Raw genomic sequence first — 17,408 nt, forward strand, 5'->3', positions numbered from 1 at the left:
AATTCAATAATAATTCAACATGGTTTTAAGTGGTTCTGGCCTATATTCCAGAAAGATTGAACCGGACGCGGGGGGAACACTACGTCACGTTTCTCCTCCCCCCGCGTCCCTGGTCAACCTCTAGGACGGAGCCGGAGCCTGATCGGGGTTTCTTGGTGGGAGTGTTTTCGCTGGTCTTCGCGCAAGCCCACACTCGCCAGCGATTGGTTTCTGGATGTCACATGGGCCAATCGCGACGCAATGCGTCCTGCGCGAAGGCGAAAGCGACACGCCCCACATGCGAAAGCAACACCGCTACAGCAGAACTTCGTGGGGCGACGAGACACTTGAAAAAAAATGGCTGCCACTACAACCGACAGTACCGAAACCGAGAGCCCGGCACAAAGCATTCAGAACGGCGCGCCGCTATCGGAGGATGTCACGGAGGAAACGGCCGAGCGAACCCCGAAACAGGAGCCGGGAGAAACGGAGGCGATGCAGATGGATGAACTGGACGGCCAACGCGGCGAAGAGGACGGGGACGTGAAGCCTCTTGTTCCCGAAACCGTGGCAGCAACAGGGGAGAACGAGGATGATGAAGACGAGACGGGCTGCGAGGTCGAGGGGAGCCCGATGCACCGCAGCCCGGCGAGCGGTAGCGACGCCGGAGATTGCCCGGAGAAGGAGCCGAAGCGAGAACCAATGGAGACATCGTCCGGTGACTCCGTCAAGCCGAGCAAAGACAACGATGGCACGGAGAAAAACTGCGGCGGGGGTGGCGACACCATCATGGGACGAGTCGGTGTGGAGATGTCATTGCTGGATGGGGAACCCCTCAGCCGCGTGGACTCGGAAGACAGGTCAGATTTAAAAAAATAATAAAACAAAAAAACAGATTGCGACGAAACCGCAAACGTTGTATCTGGTGAATTATGGACAGTAACAATGTGTTCTGCTTTGCTATTTATAAACCGTTCCCCGGGCCATGATTGTAGTTATAACCGCCCCCCCCACACTAACCCCCACCCCCGGCCTAACTTACCATCCAAATCACAGTTGGGGGTTCGGGCGCTTTGTCTGTGTGAGTGTCAGCATAGGCGGTTTAGCATAACAAACGGACATGCCAGCACCACCTGTCTCCGCGGACAGACGGGACCAAGGGCAGGGGACCTCTGTTATAAGTTGCGGATCGACGGACCTACCTCAAGTTTAAACGTTACAGATCCGTACTTCTTCCATGGCCTGAAGTCATTTGTCGAAAGACGGAACAATCGTTGATGGCATCAGTCTAATTTAAACATCAAGTCTGCGAGCCAACGTTATAGGCGAAGGCGATACATTAGTAACCTATTTAGTGTTTACAATAGTAACCACTTACATTGAAATGCTTCACAGTTTTTTTTTTGTTTTTTTTTGTTGTTGTTGCTAAATCCAGTGAAATAGTTGACGCATCGGGCAGTGTCCCAACTGGGAAGAAGTCACTCGCCCTTCTGGTTACAAACTCTGCGGTCGTTGTTTTTAGATTTGCATGTAGGGCATGGGCGTTGCTTCGTGGTCTTTTTTTAGTTTATTGCTGAATCGTATTGTCTCTACAAGTTAGAAACCTCTAGAAGTTAGACACGTGTCATTTGAGTCGGTCTTTGTTTTCCCGTTGACGATTTGCGTGAGAGGCAGGAGGAGGGTTTTATATTGAGATGAGATTACTGCAACAGTTATATCTGATTGGCTGAGAGGGGAAATTTAGCACTGGCTTAACACAGACTTTCACGGGCCTATAAGAACGTTTTCACACCGCATAAAGTCCAGGTTTACGACATTCCTGTTGGACTATAGCTGCACAATTCCGACTCCTCTCTTGGAATGGTTCACTTTCTGGAGTGTAGATCTGGTCACAAAGGTAGGGTCTCTTCCGCCATTCCTGAGCAGATGTGAGTTTATTTGAAGCATGGCAATTTCTTGGCCTGTCTCTTTTTTTTGATAGCAGGATTCTTATGTTAATCATTCTTAGCTCTGGCAGAAATCTATTGGGTTATTCAGCTAATACAAAAAAATCACCTGCATATTTTGTAATCTATTGTTAAATTATGGACTCGGTAGAAGTTTAAAGATTTTTTTTTTTTAGACTGCTTTTTTTAAACTATCTCTGCTGCAGAACCCTGTTGTTTGTGTGCACTGACTCCTCTATGACTCTCCTGTAAACCCTGTTGTTTGTCTGCACTGACTCCTCTATGACTCTCCTGTAAACCCTGTTGTTTGTCTGCACTGACTCCTCTATGACTCTCCTGTAAACCCTGTTGTTTGTCTGCACTGACTCATGTGTGACTCTCCTGTAAACCCTGTTGTTTGTCTGCACTGACTCGTGTGTGACTCCCCCGCAGTATCAGCAGCACGCTGATGGACATGGAGAGCACGGTGTCGAGCGGTCGCTCCACGCCCGCCATGATGAACGGCCACGCCAGCGCCGCGTCCTCCTCCACCAAGCGCGTGGCCTACGCCTGCTGCTGGGACCAGTGCCTGGCCTGCTTCCAGTCCAGCCCCGACCTGGCCGAGCACATCCGGGGTCTGCACGTGGACGGCCAGCGCGGGGGGGTCAGTCTGCGCCCTCTCTCTCTCTCTGTCTCTCTCTCTCTCTCTCTCTCCCCCTCTCTCCCTCTGCACCCGCCTCTACTCTCTCTTTGTCTGTCTCTCTCTCTGTCTCTCTCTCTCTCTCTCTCTCTCTCTCTCTCTCTCCCCCTCTCTCCCTCTGCACCCGCCTCTACGCTCTCTCTGTCTGTCTCTCTCTCTCTCCCCCTGTCTCTCTCCCTCTGCACCCGCCTCTACTCTCTCTCTGTCTGTCTCTCTCTGCCTCTCTTTCTCTCTCTCTCCCCCTCTCCCCCTCTCTCTCCCCCTCTCTCTCCCTCTCTCCCCCTCTCTCCCCCTCTCTCCCCCTCTCTCCCCCTCTCTCCCTCAGCACCCACCTCTACTCTCTCCCCCCCTCTCTCTCTCCCCCCCTCTCTCTCTCTCTCTCCCCCCTCTCTCCCTGTCCCCCTCTCTCTCCCTCACCTCTCTCCCTCTCCCTACTGCAGAGAGGAGTATTTTCTCATTATATGACCACACTAAGTGAAACTTGTAAAATGCATTAATTCTTGAAATTGTCAAGTTTCACTTTGGCTTCTGTTGGGGGAAGGAAAATTGATTAAACCAGGGCAAGGTCTTGTGATCACTGTGGTCACAGTCAAAGAGGGTTGATTTTCAGGTGTGGCATGTCAAAGGCCCACATTTAATCTTTTTGAGCTTTTCACATTGTCCTGGAGCTTTTGATTTGTGTTCCATACTGATTGGGGCGTGCGTTTGTGTGTCCCGCAGGTGTTTGTGTGTCTGTGGAAAGGCTGTAAGGTGTACAACACACCGTCCACCAGTCAGAGCTGGCTCCAGAGACACATGCTGTCGCACAGCGGAGACAAGCCATTCAAGGTAGGGCGCGGCGCCCTCTGCTGGCCTGTGCAGTCATTGCACTGGGCCTGTGGCTGGTGTGGGTTAACCGCAGGTGCTCGGTTTGACCAGAGGTGTCGCTGTTGCGCACACTGAAGTGCCAACTGGAAGCTGAATCTCAGGGTGATGTCGTGGCTAAGTGTCTGTGTTGCCTCATCAAACTCCTGGCCAGTTGGTGGCTTTTGGCCAGCCTGTAGCCTTGCGGTTAAGGTGCATGACTGGGACCCGGAAGGTTGGTGGTTCAAGACCCGGTGTAGCCACGGTGTAACATCTACACAGCTGTTGGGTCCCTGAGCAAGGCCCTAAACACCACATTACTACATGTGGGATTGTCCCCTGCTTAGTCTAATCAACTGTAAGTCACCTCAATGATTTAACTAAAGTTTATGAAGTATTATTATTTTTGAAGGGTCACGGTTCACGGGGACCTTTCGCGTAACGATGCAGGGGCCAGCGACAGAGCAGGCCCGTATGCGACCTCTGACCTCCCGTGGTCCTTCCCTCCCGCAGTGTGTGGTGGGCGGCTGCAACGCCACCTTCGCCTCCCAGGGGGGGCTGGCGCGCCATGTGCCCACGCACTTCAGCCAGCAGAACTCCTCCAAGCTCTCCAGCCAGCCGCGCGTGAAGGAGGAGTCGCCCTCCAAGGCGGGCCTGAACAAGAGGAGGAAGCTCAAGAACAAGCGCCGTCGCTCCCTGCGTGAGTCTCCCGCTCCCGCTCCTGCTCCCGCTCCCGCTCCCCCCGGACCGCCGGGCGGCCCCGCGGCCGCGTGGAGACCCCTGACGCGTTTCCCGTCTTCCACAGAATGTTCCAGAGCAGCGGTCTCCAGCCCTGGTCCTGGACAGATGCAGGGTCTTGTTGTTGCTCTGCACTTAACTAATCGACTACTCTAATGGATTAATTGTGGGCAGAGTAACAGCAAGAGCCAGCACACCCTGTAGCTCTCCAGGACCAGGGTTGTAAACCACCGTTTTACAGTCTTCCGTACTGATTAACTTTAATCGGTAAAATATGTCTGTTAGTTGCCACTGTTAGATGTTGCAGGTCACTGTTTGACTTTGTTGTTTGATGGAAACGTTGAAAGTTGAGTCGTTTAAAATAAGGGTGGACCGGTCATCAGCTTTCTCCAGTTCTCTTTTGTTGAAGAAATTTGCCATAAACACAATTTCCCCTTTACACATTTTACTCTCCAGTATTTTACCTTAAAAATAGAGTGCATTATTATTTTCTGATGCTGTGATTTACAAAAGAATTATGGCAAGATGTACATTTTCCAAATGCTGTTGTACGGCACTTGAAATGGCAGGGCTACGTAATGTCATTGCCGTTTATGGTCGGTGTGGAGCGTACGTTACATAAGAGATTTTATGTGTTAAATCTGTGTTTCTTAAACTAGGAATATAGTCTATTAGGCTGTGCTGGTTTGAGAATTTGATGGGTATTTGGTGGGTCTTGGAAAAGTACAACTTTCCTAATATTTGGGTCCCAATTTTAAAGACAAGCTGAAATGGAGGCTAGAGCAGCATTAGCTTCCACAATGCGATGTTTACTCGAGAGGGGCGGGGAGGGGCGGGGAGTCGATTTGACTGACTTCAAGTGAGGAGGGGGATGTCAAATGAGGATGTGCGCTACTGTGTGTGGAGGATAGTGATGGGAGGGAGAAATTGATCGGCATCCACGCCCGCTGGTACACAATGACGTAAAAATGTACATTCAAATCGTTTTCCAGGAAGAGGATGGAAAAAACCTTCGGTGTGGAAATACACAGGTATTACAATTTTCTTAATTTTATGGAATAAACGTGTTGGTATGGTTATGAAGAATTGACGAATGTGGGGAACAAAGTGGGTTTTGAGTTCAGCTCATCTTCAAAAAGCTTTGGTCCCGATAAGAAAGTTTGAAGAAGTGGGGCGTTAACTGAAGCCCTCTCTCTCCCTCTCCCTCTCCCTCTCCCTCTCCCTCTACCTCTACCTCTCACTCTCTCTCTCCCTCTGTCTCTCACTCTCTCCCTCTGTCTCTCCCTCTCCCTCTCCCTCTCCCTCTGTCTCTGTCTCTGTCTCTGTCTCTCACTCTCTCCCTCTGTCTCTCTCTCACTCTCTCTCCCTCTGTCTCTCTCTCCCTCTGTCTCTGTCTCTCTCTCCCTCTGTCTCTCTCTCTCCCTCTCTCCCTCTCCCTCTGTCCCTCTCCCTCCCTCTCCCTCCCTCTCCCTCCCTCCCTCCCTCTCCCTCCCTCTCCCTCCCTCTCCCTCTCTCTCCCTCTCTCCAGCTCGCCCACATGACTTCTTCGACGCTCAGACGATGGATGCCATCAGGCACCGGGCCATCTGCCTCAACCTGGCCACACACATCGACAGCCAGGGCAACGGTCACAGCGTGGTCTTCCACAGCACGGTCAGTCTGCAGGGCGGTCCCACCGCAGGGCAGGGCCAGGGGTCAGTCTGCGGGGCGGTCCCACCGCAGGGCAGGGCCAGGGGTCAGTCTGCGGGGCGGGGCCAGGGTTTGGGGCACAAGGGGGCACATGCGCCATTTCCTGAATTATACAAGAGAGCCTAAACCTATGTTAGAATGAACCAAGATGGGTATTTGGGTATTTACCATTTATTTCAATGTAGTTAAATGTATTTCAATGTAGTACCATTTATTTGTAATGTAGGGCGGCCTGTAGCGTAGTGGTTAAGGTAAATGACTGGGACACACAAGGCCAGTGGTTCGAATCCCGGGGTAGCCACAATAAGATCCGCACAGCCGTTGAACAAGGCCCTTAACCCTGCATTGCTCCAGGGGAGGATTGTCTCCTGCTTAGTCTAATCAACTGTACGTCGCTCTGGATAAGAGCGTCTGCCAAATGCCAATAATGTAAAGTTCAGGATGGCACATCCAATCGATCTCTTCAAGAGCTTTCTTGAACGTCACTGACGCCCCTGGCACACTAAACCAGACGGGCCACATACCATGGTGGGTTTAACCAATGAAAAATGCTGAGGTCACAAAGATTTTACGGGTATTATATGAGAAATTAAAACATATATATCTTTGCGTGCTTGGGGGAAAGAATTGGACCTCGGAAAAAATAATTTATGTAGCATAGATCTGCCGGCCCTCCACATCAATATATGGGCAGAAATATTTTTTATTATGTCAAACATAAATGGAGAGCGATGGGGAAATTAGCTTTGTGCGAGAAAATGTCGGTATTACGAGGCATCGACTTCATACCCAGTGAAAAAGCTGGAAAGGCCTTTGGGTGAAACCTGACGTTGTTAATTTGCGCAGTACCTTCTCCGGGCAGCAGGTGGCAGTAGTGCTGTGCAGAACCGCAGAAGAAAAGGAGGTGAGAATGGAGGATAAACAGGACGGGCCGTTTGGCTCGTCGCTGCAGTGTTGAGTATCCGGCGCTGTGACGTGTCTGTGCTCCAGTTCCCCGGGGGGCCTGCCTCTCCTGACCTGGAGAACTCATCTGCGTTAAATCTCTCTGACCGCAACAAGAGTCCACATCTGTCCGCTCGGTCTGCCGGCAGACATTTTCACAATGAGGCTCTTGTGGTACTTTATCAAATGCCCTTTCAGTCAGAAATGGAGTGTTGTTGTGCTGTGTTGTGTTGTGTTCGGCCACACTTTGAGGGGGAGGCAGAATCCTCCGGAATAATGCTCGTTCTGTTCCCTCATCGCGTCTCGGAGACGGGCAGACCAGCGGGCCGAACGTTGACTCGTGCGATCGGTCATTTCCGTTGGTTGAATTTGAGCAGGTTTGCATAGCCGACGCAGACCTGCGTCGCGGATCTGCGGGCCATGTGTGCGTGTGGGTGTTCAGTCCCAGAGTGGGCCCGTTTTGAGCCAGACCACTCCGTGTTTTTTTTTCCTGTGTAGGTAATTGCGAGGCGAAAGGAGGATTCTGGGAAGGTGAAGGTCCTCCTGCACTGGACTCCAGAGGACATGTGAGCATTAGCTTTCACTAAAGAACCCTGTCCTTGTGTGAGGTCACAGATGTGTGATTAGAATGCTCTGACCTGAACGTTCTAACGCTGATGTAACGATCGCTGCCGGTAATTGAAAGCAATGGTGTTCTAGAACACTGACAGAATTTCTTTTGAGAAAAAAAAAAATCTGAAAAACTTGCTCCTCAAAAGAGCTAAAGAGGAAACTCCCCCCCTCCCCCCCCCTCCTGAAGTTTTTTTGGTTTTCCGTGCGGCAGATTGCCGGACGTCTGGGTGAACGAGGCGGACCGGCCACAGCTGAAGACCAAGGTGGTGCACCTGTCCAAGCTGCCCCAGGACACCGCCGTGCTGCTCAACCCCAACATATACCGGTGAGTACAGCTCTACTCAACCCCAACATATACCGGGGAGTACAGCACTACTAAACCCCAACATATACCGGTGAGTATAGCTCTACTCAACCCCAACATATACCGGGGAGTGCAGCACTACTAAACCCCAACATATACCGTTGAGTATAGCTCTACTCAACCCCAACGTATACCGGTGAGTATAGCTCTACTCAACCCCAACATATACTGGGGAGTACAGGACTACTAACCCCCAACATATACTGCGGAGTACAGCTCTATTCAACCCCAACATATACTGGGGAGTACAGGACTACTCAACCCCAACATATACTGGTGAGTACAGGACTACTCAACCCCAACATATACTGGTGAGTACAGCACTACTAAACCCCAACATATACTGGGGAGTACAGCTCTGCTGTATAAGTGTATGTAATAAGTGTGTGTAATGGACACTGGTATGAAATGAGTGAGTGTGTAAGTGGATGTATGAGGCACTAAAATGACCCTCTTCCTTCAGGATGTTTTTTTAGCCTCCTGTGAAGCGCCTGTCGCGGCCTGCTGCTGTCTCTGAGGGTCTCCAGCTGGACCCCGTCCCACACGGAGAGCTGGTCTTCCTGCCGTCCCACACGGAGAGCTGGTCTTCCTGCCGTCCCACCCAGAGAGCTGTTCTTCCTGTCTCTCAGAAAGCCCCAATCGCACCAAAGTTTCCGGTCCAAATTTGAGCTTCCCTTCCCCCAGAGGTTGTAAAAACTTGCATACTATCAAGTGTGGAACTTGAGCAAGACACGTTCAGGATTGCCCCTTTTTTTACTTTACCATAGTACTAGGGAATTGTTAATAGTATGAATTTTACACAACCGTGTAGCACACTGATCTTTGTAGAAGCCTTGAAGCGTTTATAGAGATTACTAGTTGCTTGTAAATATTTGAGCAGATTTGTAATATATTTTTATATCCTGAAATTGGACTGTAGATTGTTTTTTGTTTTTTTTGGGGGTTTTTTTTATAGAGATGAGAAATGAAATTGTACATACTGCGGCGCTCTGAAGGTTTGTGTTTACGCTTTTTACCCTTTGCCCAGAGGAGTGGATAGAATAGTCCGTAGACTAAATAGAGAGGCAAGGCCCCCTGTTCTTAGCGTTTCCAGTGTCTGGCATGTACCGCTGCTCCTGATGATGATGATGATGATGACGATGACGGTGGCGGTGATGAAGATGAGGCCTGTGTTCTTTGGACGAGCGGGCTGAGAGAGGACAGTATTAACGTCTCACTCTAGCGATGCTTACTGTGATGATGCATAGTAATATGAATAACTATTAATAATATTAATAAACCATGTACTCCATTTTCGTAGATCTTCCTGACTGATGTATTGTTTGATTACGGAAGGGCTGAGTGTGTGTGTTTGCTTGTATGTGTGTGTGTGTGTGTGTGTGTGTGTGTGTGTGGCAGTGTTTGGGAGATTTAAGATAAATGGGTAATTATGTTTATATAGCACTTTTCTAGACACTCATAGCGCTTTACAGTGACGAGGGGGAAACTGGCCTCAACCACTTGGTGATGCACGGCGGCCATTTTGTGCCAGAACACTCACCACACACCAGCTGAGGTGGAGAGGGAGAGAACAATGTTTTTGCCAACTGAATCGGGATGATTAGGTGGCAGGTTGAGAGAGCCAGGGTTGGGGATTTAGCCAGGACACCAGGGGAACCCCCCTGCTCTTTGAGAAGAGCGTCATGGGATCGTTAATGACCACAGGTGCCAAAACAGGTGTTCTGTCACGCCCCATGTATACTGGTTTTTGTTCCAGAAATTCTCTTTTTTCAGTTTATTGAAAATGTGTTCTTCGTGTGTCCCATCGTTTTTTAAGAGATTTTTACAGTGCAGGTCTGGCTCAGTCACCAACAAGCCTACGTAGTGGCAATCTATGAATTTTTCATATGAGCAAATACCATGTTTGAGACCTACTCCCATCAGCATTTCTCCAGCAATGACCACTGAGACCATTTGCGTCGTTTAATTTAATTTCTACATATTACAATTTGAAGTTAGTAGAGGGCCCGCCAGTCCTGTCCAGTATGGGCGGCCTGTAGCGTAGTGGTTAAGGTAAGGTAAGGTTATGGTGGTTCTAATCCCGGTGTAGCCACAAAGCCGTTGGGCCCTTGAGCAAGGCCCTTAACCCTGCATTGCTCCAGGGGAGGATTGTCTCCTGCTTAGTCTCATCAACTGTACGTCGCTCTGGATAAGAGCGTCTGCCAAATGCCAATAATGTAATGTAATGTAACAGTGAGTCAGGACCTCAGTTTAGACGGCGTCTCCTACAGCACAGTGTCCCCATCACTGCACTGGGGCATTGGGCATAATTTGACCAGAGGAAAGATCGCCCCCTACTGGCCCACCATCACCACTTCCATATAATTTACATAATTACGCTTATCTTAAATTATCTCCACGTCGAAATAAAAGCACGTGGTCCATGCAAGCCTTGCTGTTCTATTTGAGTATGCCTGGTACCCTGGTCACGCCAATGCGCACTGACCTTTTTCTTTTTATTTAAAAAATGTAAAGATATAATAAAATCATGTCACTGGAGCTTGGGACAACACCTAGTGCCCCTCGGCACCGAGTGTTATTTCTGTTTATCTAAGTGTTCATTCTTATCCTGCCATCAGCCAGAACTTCAATCAGTTGAACCGGTCTAGTAGCTGTTGTAGGCTCCCGGATTCCTGGATATTATGCAAGTGAATGATAGGATCTATTGTTATCCGACACTTTTCCCCAATTTTTTTCATAAGTAAGCTGTAAAAATCAAGACATATGTAGGCTATGCCTAACATCGCGACGTATGAGCTTCTACAACTATCTTTCGGTCCCCTGAGTATACAGCCAATTAGTTCAACGAGTTTAGTTTGATGACAGCATATAGTTTACACCCCTTCCCCCCCCCCCACCCCATAATGGCCCGTTGCCATTTGCTTAGAGCTCTTCGTTTTACCACAAATGGTTTCGTCTCCGCAGGTATCGACGCCCTCTGGCAATTAGAACCCTGCTGGTTCCCCCTGCCAGTCTTCAGTTAAAAAATGGAGCCTCGTTCTTGAGGAAATGTTTGCCGTGTCGCAATTAAACGAAGCATTGGCTGATTTGACTGATTTGAAAAGTTCTGGAACGTGAATATCCAGATTGATTATCCAGGGCAGTCATGGCCGTTTCTGACACGATGTAGTATTAAGAGGGTAAACGATCACACGATAGTCCGTTACAGGCTCTAATTATGCGCAATTATCAGCTTGTTTAAAATGCAGGGCTCGCAGTTGTTGTGGTTGGAATGAAAAGCCGCGTACACAGCGGGGTGCATATATTAGTCTCCACACAGCACTGTTTTGAGGGTATAAAATGTAGGTATACAGATGTTGTGTGCATCGGTATGCCTATGCCCAAGAGAATGACCACCACTTAATGTTGCATTTTAAAAAGTGTCACCTAAGGACATTTGTCACCTGATTTCAAAACGGACAAAAACAGACTTCCAACCCAATGTTATTTCACAGATGCTTGTGGAAAAAACTACAAACAAACTTGATTAAAAAACCCCAAAAAACGTTTAATCTCAGCGTTTGGGAAATTGTGAGTTGCGTAATTCCTGCTCTCGTGCAAAGTTAAGCACAACAAAGCCGGGTGAGTTTCGTGAACATACTTGGGAGGTTGAGGGTCCAGACCACTGCTGAAATTATGAAGAGCTTGTTTCACAATGCCCATCTCTAGTTGTCAAAAGACACAAAAATATTTTTTTAGGAACTGATTCCAAACTGGACATTTTAACTGCCTACATTAATCATAAACAATTTATATTTTAAAATATATTATTTCAGTTTGTGTGTGTGTTTTGGTTGTCCTAGCCATAGGCACAGATGCATGCTACAAATGCATCTATTGGATACATGGGAATGAATGGGAGTGAAATATTTGACGTGATGTATCGGAACACATTACGGAATTAAAACAAGAGGATCACTCGACACTTCTCAAAACACGAAGTACTGAAAGGACCAAGGCAATGTCCCCGCAATGCAATATCGAGAGAATGTGCGTGGGGTCTCAGATCGGCCGAAGCGTTCGTCTCCCTGACTGCCTCCCAAGCTCCCATAATGCTTAGCGAGGATAAGCAGCAAGATGGCTGACGCTATGGATGAATACGAGAAAGAAGCTGGCTGTGTCCCTATTCTCCATCCAGAGGTGAGATGTTCTGCCGTCATGTCAGTGAAAAGACTACACGGCGTTAATATATAAGAATATCAACTGCGCTGGAGGCCGCCCTCAAAATATACTTTGTTTACAAACGGGGTGGCCCCTGCACGTTCACGGCGCTAACGTTCCAGTAAGGGGGTTCGGCACGCAATATCTGTCAGATTGCCCCTTGCTGGGAAATTAGCTAGCTGGCTCTTCCGTGAGCTAATGTTGTATTGCTTGAAATATGTGGAGTCTTTTATGCTATCTTGACACTAATTGCATGGACCATATTTGTTATGCCTCTGTGCATGCAGGCTAGCACGCTCGTACGCTTACTGAGTAGGTTTAATTGCGTTGCAAACATAACTAGCCAGCTAGCTTGCTAGCAATACTTGGCTTCAGATGATGCTTTTGTAAGACACGGATGACTATACGTAGCTGGGCCCCCTTATGTTTATTTATACGGATTGATGCAATTGAATTCGTTTTTTTAGAACTGCTGAAACAAACATCGCGATTGTATCGGCGGGCTTTACCTCATCTGTCCTCGCCAAAATTGTTCGCATGATGTGCAGCATTTTTTTATTTATTTACGATGACAACACAGGCCCCTGTTCGAACCAGGGTAATGTCTCAGTCAATCGAAGCTATTCAAATCGAATGTAACTTAGTCGTTTCAGAATTCAAATGCTTCATAACTCGGCTAGTCGTGTTGACATTAGATCATCAGAATGTATCGTTTGACTTCGAATTTGTTTTTTTTATCCAACGGTTGTGAAATGCTTTATCTATATTATCGCTACAGTTTTGACCACAACAGAAACCTCATCACCGCACTGGTAGCAGTCTACTCGATGCTCGATGCTTTATATTAGCAGTGTAACTGGCTAAACGTAAATGATAGACTTGTTTTCCACGTAATTATTGTTCTCGAACTGGTTCATTTCTACGTTTTGTTTTTCAACATCATTGTGTAAAGTTCAGCTTGCTTGTTTCTCGTTGCCCACTTGTTTTGCCCCATCAGAACCAGTTTTAGGTAGTTTTTGTTATTACTCGGCAAACATTTTTAAAACAACGTTGCGCCCTCCCTTTAATGTCCTTTCTTTGTAAAGACATGGCAGTTTGGCCTGTTCTCCCACCCTGCTCTCCCAAGCTGTGGTGATATTTGTCCCCTCTTGCAAAAGGCAGGGAGCCCTTAATCAGCATAACAACTGCTGGACTGAGAGCTAACCGGAAAATGGGCAGGGTAGTTCACTCTCACTGACAGTCATCAGTTGCGCAGATCTAGGTGTAATATATGATTTTCTGTCAACTACACTCTCCACTCATACTGTACACTCGGGACCTTAACCCACTGGCCTGCGTTCTCAGAATGACATGCATATACTGATTACAGCGGGGATGTTCATGAACAAGCTTCCTTTTCCAGTACATTGCACAACAGTCAGCTCTCTCTCTCTCTCTCTCTCTCTCTCTCTCTCTCTCTCTCTCTCTCTCCTGTGGTGACGGCCATATTTCCTCTCTTGTCAGCGGCTCGGCTCGTTCAGATGTCTGGGGCTCTCCTCACTGATCTAATCACTCGGCCCCAACACTGACATCCAGTCTGTTTGGGTGCCGGGTAATATTCCGCCGCAGAGCCGGTCTGTGGACGTTAATATTACACCTGCGCCCCAACTCGCTTGTTTGGTTGCTAGTGTTACCAGTTTGTCCATTCTGTTGGGATGTTCACGGTACAACTCGAAACGGTCAGCGCAGGGACCGTGCAGAAGTGGGCCGTGTTTGCCGTGCATTGTGGGCCTGAAATGGCGGCCGGGTGACTGCTCCTTCTCAGGCGCCCAGCTGACTGTAGGTTCCTCAGCTTCAGCTTCTCACTGTTGTTGCACACAGATCTCATCTTCTGGCTTGTAAAGGGCCTGGACCACTGTGCGAAAACAGAGGTGGACGTGCGGACATTTATAAGCCTCACTGGGAGAGGAAGGGAGAGGTCTTTGGGGTACAGTGTTTGGGGAGACGAGTTTGTTTCCTGCCCTATGCTATTTTTGGGGTATATATATATATTTTTTTTCTCTTGTGTTTAGCTTTTCTCCTGGCTGTAAGGTGTGGATCACAATATAATGCGAAGCATCTGTTCACTCTTGGCTCTGCAGAATGACCTGTGGTGGCAGCTTCTGACCGCATAGATTTCCTTTGAGACATTAATTTAGATTCATGTCCTCGCGCAGTTCATGTCTTGGAGCTTATTACGGGCAGGGGAATCTGGTTCTTTATTTACTGGAACTTTTAACCCCCATTCCTTCCCCTTGTCTCCCGGTTTAGAGTGCGATATTGTTGGTAAGCTGAGCTGACCGATGCGGCCTCTTGTCGATCGGGGTGAGCGCAGACAGTCTTCCCCCCTCCCTGCCTCGGCCAGTAATGCGATGCCCTGAGGGACGGGGGAGTTTCAGCCCTCAGGACGTCCGTGTTCTTGACCCAACATTATCTGTACGTGCGTTAATGCGTTAATGTGTTAATGCATCCGCCGTGCGTGCGTCATGTTGGGGATTGAGTCATCTCGGGCGACCCCTGCGTAGGCAGGTCCTCCTCACACCCGAGGGGTCGTTTTGAAAGCCGAGGCATTGGGAGCGCTGTTTACCCTGCTGAAAGGCACTGTGGGTAATGCCCCGCCCCCATCCCCCAACCACTGCTGCGGGAGCTGCACTTTGCTTCACCCTTTAAGGTGTGACATCACTGATACCCGATTGGAATGTTCTTCACTGAACATTCTCGTGCTGATGTCACAGTCGCTGGTGGAAATGGAGTGCTGTGGTTTGTAGTCCTGGAGTCCTGCGGTTTGTAGTCCAAGTTAGCAGAATAAAACTTCCGGGTTGGTCGACAGAAAGATGTCTAACTCTCTAGTGACAACAGTGGACTTCTAGAACACTGACCGTGTTTTTTGGGATGGAGCAGGGAGTGATATTTTTGACGTCCCACCTCTTACCCGGCACGTTTAAAACTGGTGTCGGATATCTTCGGTTTACGCACGCGAGGGAGAAGCCGTATTTTATCATGCCACGAAACAAATTACAGCCTTGCAGCAGAGACTGCGCTGAAGATGAGCAGAAAAACTATATATAGGCAGTGTGACTTGGCTGTTGGCCTAGTTTAGAGATGCAAATCTTTTTTCATTACACAAATCCCAGACCAAGTTAAGATGATCTGTATTAGTGGAACCATTCAAAAGGTTTCATTTTTCATTTTTGCTTTTTATTTTTATTAAATGTATTTTTACTGTAATGAGCATGATGCTGTTGATGTCTCTAATTGGGGTGACTTAAAGTGTACAGTTTTACAGGAGAATACTAACAGAAACAATCAGGGCTAATTTGCCCTTCTGCACCTCAAGCCAGACCACTATCACCAGTGTGAGGCTAGCCTTGAACAGCGTCCAGCACAAAATACACACAAAGTACACAACGCAATGCAATTCCCCCCCCCCAGACAGAATTCCCAGCCCATTTGAGAGCTCCGGGGCTGTTCTCTCAGGCCAGTTCTGTTCTGCACACACACACACACACACACACACACACACACACACACACACTCTCACACACACACACACACACACACACACACACACACACACACTCTCTCTCACACCCACACACACACACACACACACACACACACACACACTCACACCCACACACACACAAACACACACACACACACACACACACACACGCACACACACACCCCATGTCGGTTCTCCCAGGCCAGTTCTCTTCTGTCTCTTCGCTCCCTCATCCCTGCGGGTGGTGGAGCTTTGAATATCAAATCGCAGGTGTGATGGAGACGGGGGCCTGGGTGAGGTTTCCCCCCGTAGATCAAGTTCCTGAGCGAAGACGGCCCCTGTCTGAGGGGTGAGGGGCTCTAATCAGGCCCCAGTGCTCTCTGTGAGACTGACAGGCATGAGCTCGCTGCCTGGAGAAACATTACCCAGGGTTCCCAGCCCTTGTGTCGGACCCCCACGCACGCTGCCTCCGGCCTGAATCACCATAACTCGTTTTTAATAAGACACTTTTAATGGCTGACCTGGCATTATTTACTCTCTCATAAAACCTGGAGCAGATATTCAGATGACCAAGATTGATTGTTCCATATTCGTGTTCATTTCAGGACTTTTGATTAATTTAGATCGGTTCTTGGACCGTGAGTGCAGCCTATCGCTGTAGTTTTCTGTGATGTGCTCGTATGGCTGCTGAGTCCATTTTGAAAAAAACACTTCCTCCTACAAACCTTTAATAGCACGGCGTGCGTTGCTGAAGCAGGTGCATCCCTCAAATGTTTTTCTATTTTTAAAATCACTGAAATGATAGTGTGGTGGCACGGATGGTGCAGTGGGTAGCACTGCCGCCTCACAGCAAGGAGGTCCTGGGTTCGAATCCCGGTCGGCCGGGTCCTCTCTGTGCGGAGTTTGCATGTTCTCCCCGTGTCTGCGTGGGTTTCCTCTGGGTACTCCGGTTTCCTCCCACAGTCCAAAGACATGCAGGTTAGGCTGATTGGAGAGTCTACATTGCCCGTAGGTATGAGTGTGTGAGTGAATGGTGTGTGTGCCCTGCAATGGACTGGCGACCTGTCCAGGGTGTATTCCTGCCTTTCACCCAATGTATGCTGGGATAGGCTCCAGCCCCCCTGCGACCCTGTTCAGGATAAGCGGGTTAAGATAATGGATGGATGGATGGATGGATGGATGGATGAAATGATAGTAATGTTTCTGCATGATGTGAAATGGCAGGAAAGGGAACTCCAGACAAGGTGCATTATGGCGGTTGTCCTGTTTGACTCTGATTGGTCAGCGGAGGAAAGGCGCTCCCCGGCGGCCACAGAAAGTGACATGCTTTATTGACACACGCTATCAGACCCTGGATAACACAAGTCAACAAACCTGAGGCCGTTTCCTCCACTTCAACTTCAGAGAGATAAGATTGGGCGGCGGTGCACAACTACGATAACACACAATAACACACAACTACGATAACACACATCTGCAATGACACACACCTGTAATAACACACACCTGTAATAACACACACCTGTAATAACACACACCTGCAATGACACACACCTGTAATAACACACACCTGCAATAACACACACCTGTAATAACACACACCTGCAATGACACACACCTGTAATAACACACACCTGCAATAACACACACCTGCAATAACACACACCTGCAATAAACACACACCTGCAATAAACACACACCTGCAATAAACACGCACCTGCAATAAACACAATCACCGCGGTCCTTACTGTTTGTGCTTATTGTATAAATCACGGCACAATCACCGCGGTCCTGACTGTTTGTGCTGTGATTTAGACTGGCCCAGACTGGCAGGACTGAATCGCACAGTGCTCTCTGCACACAGGCCTTGACAGATCACACAGTGAACCTTCC

The 17,408-nt window shown here is 48.6% G+C and overlaps 2 protein-coding genes across 3 annotated transcripts in view; both read left to right on the forward strand.

Moving 5' to 3' along the window:
- Positions 1 to 224: 224 nt before the first annotated feature.
- LOC133119384 (zinc finger protein AEBP2-like) lies at positions 225 to 9,091 on the forward strand. 2 transcript variants are annotated; one of them, XM_061229936.1, is made up of 8 exons: positions 229 to 839; positions 2,358 to 2,568; positions 3,325 to 3,432; positions 3,961 to 4,147; positions 5,714 to 5,838; positions 7,315 to 7,382; positions 7,640 to 7,753; positions 8,256 to 9,091. In XM_061229936.1, the coding sequence occupies exons 1-8, from the start codon at positions 337 to 339 to the stop codon at positions 8,266 to 8,268; spliced, it is 1,329 nt and encodes a 442-aa protein (XP_061085920.1). In that variant the 5' UTR covers positions 229 to 336; the 3' UTR covers positions 8,269 to 9,091. The 2 variants fall into 2 exon arrangements, with proteins under 2 accessions (XP_061085921.1, XP_061085920.1); XM_061229937.1 differs by lacking the exon at positions 8,256 to 9,091 and having other exon boundaries at positions 225 to 839; positions 7,640 to 7,757.
- Positions 9,092 to 11,891: 2,800 nt separating this feature from the next.
- The window catches only part of LOC133118890 (palmitoyltransferase ZDHHC17-like), a 23,301-nt gene continuing 17,784 nt past the window's right edge, over positions 11,892 to 17,408 (forward strand). Inside the window, exon 1 of the mRNA XM_061229164.1 lies at positions 11,892 to 11,971. Coding sequence (XP_061085148.1) covers positions 11,909 to 11,971 — 63 coding nt within the window. The 5' untranslated portion in view covers positions 11,892 to 11,908. The remainder of the gene's footprint in view (positions 11,972 to 17,408) is intronic.

This window comes from Conger conger, chromosome 19 (assembly GCF_963514075.1).
Source record: "Conger conger chromosome 19, fConCon1.1, whole genome shotgun sequence".
Classification (NCBI taxonomy): domain Eukaryota; kingdom Metazoa; phylum Chordata; class Actinopteri; order Anguilliformes; family Congridae; genus Conger; species Conger conger.

What these genes read in the sequence shown, in the direction of transcription:
- LOC133119384 (XM_061229936.1), top strand. Translation starts at nt 337, where the DNA reads ATGGCTGCCACTACAACCGACAGTACCGAAACCGAGAGCCCGGCACAA. An exon ending in CGCGTGGACTCGGAAGACAG is followed by an intron (nt 840 to 2,357) that starts GTCAGATTTAAA and finishes ACTCCCCCGCAG; the next exon opens with TATCAGCAGCACGCTGATGG. An exon ending in TGGACGGCCAGCGCGGGGGG is followed by an intron (nt 2,569 to 3,324) that starts GTCAGTCTGCGC and finishes TGTGTCCCGCAG; the next exon opens with GTGTTTGTGTGTCTGTGGAA.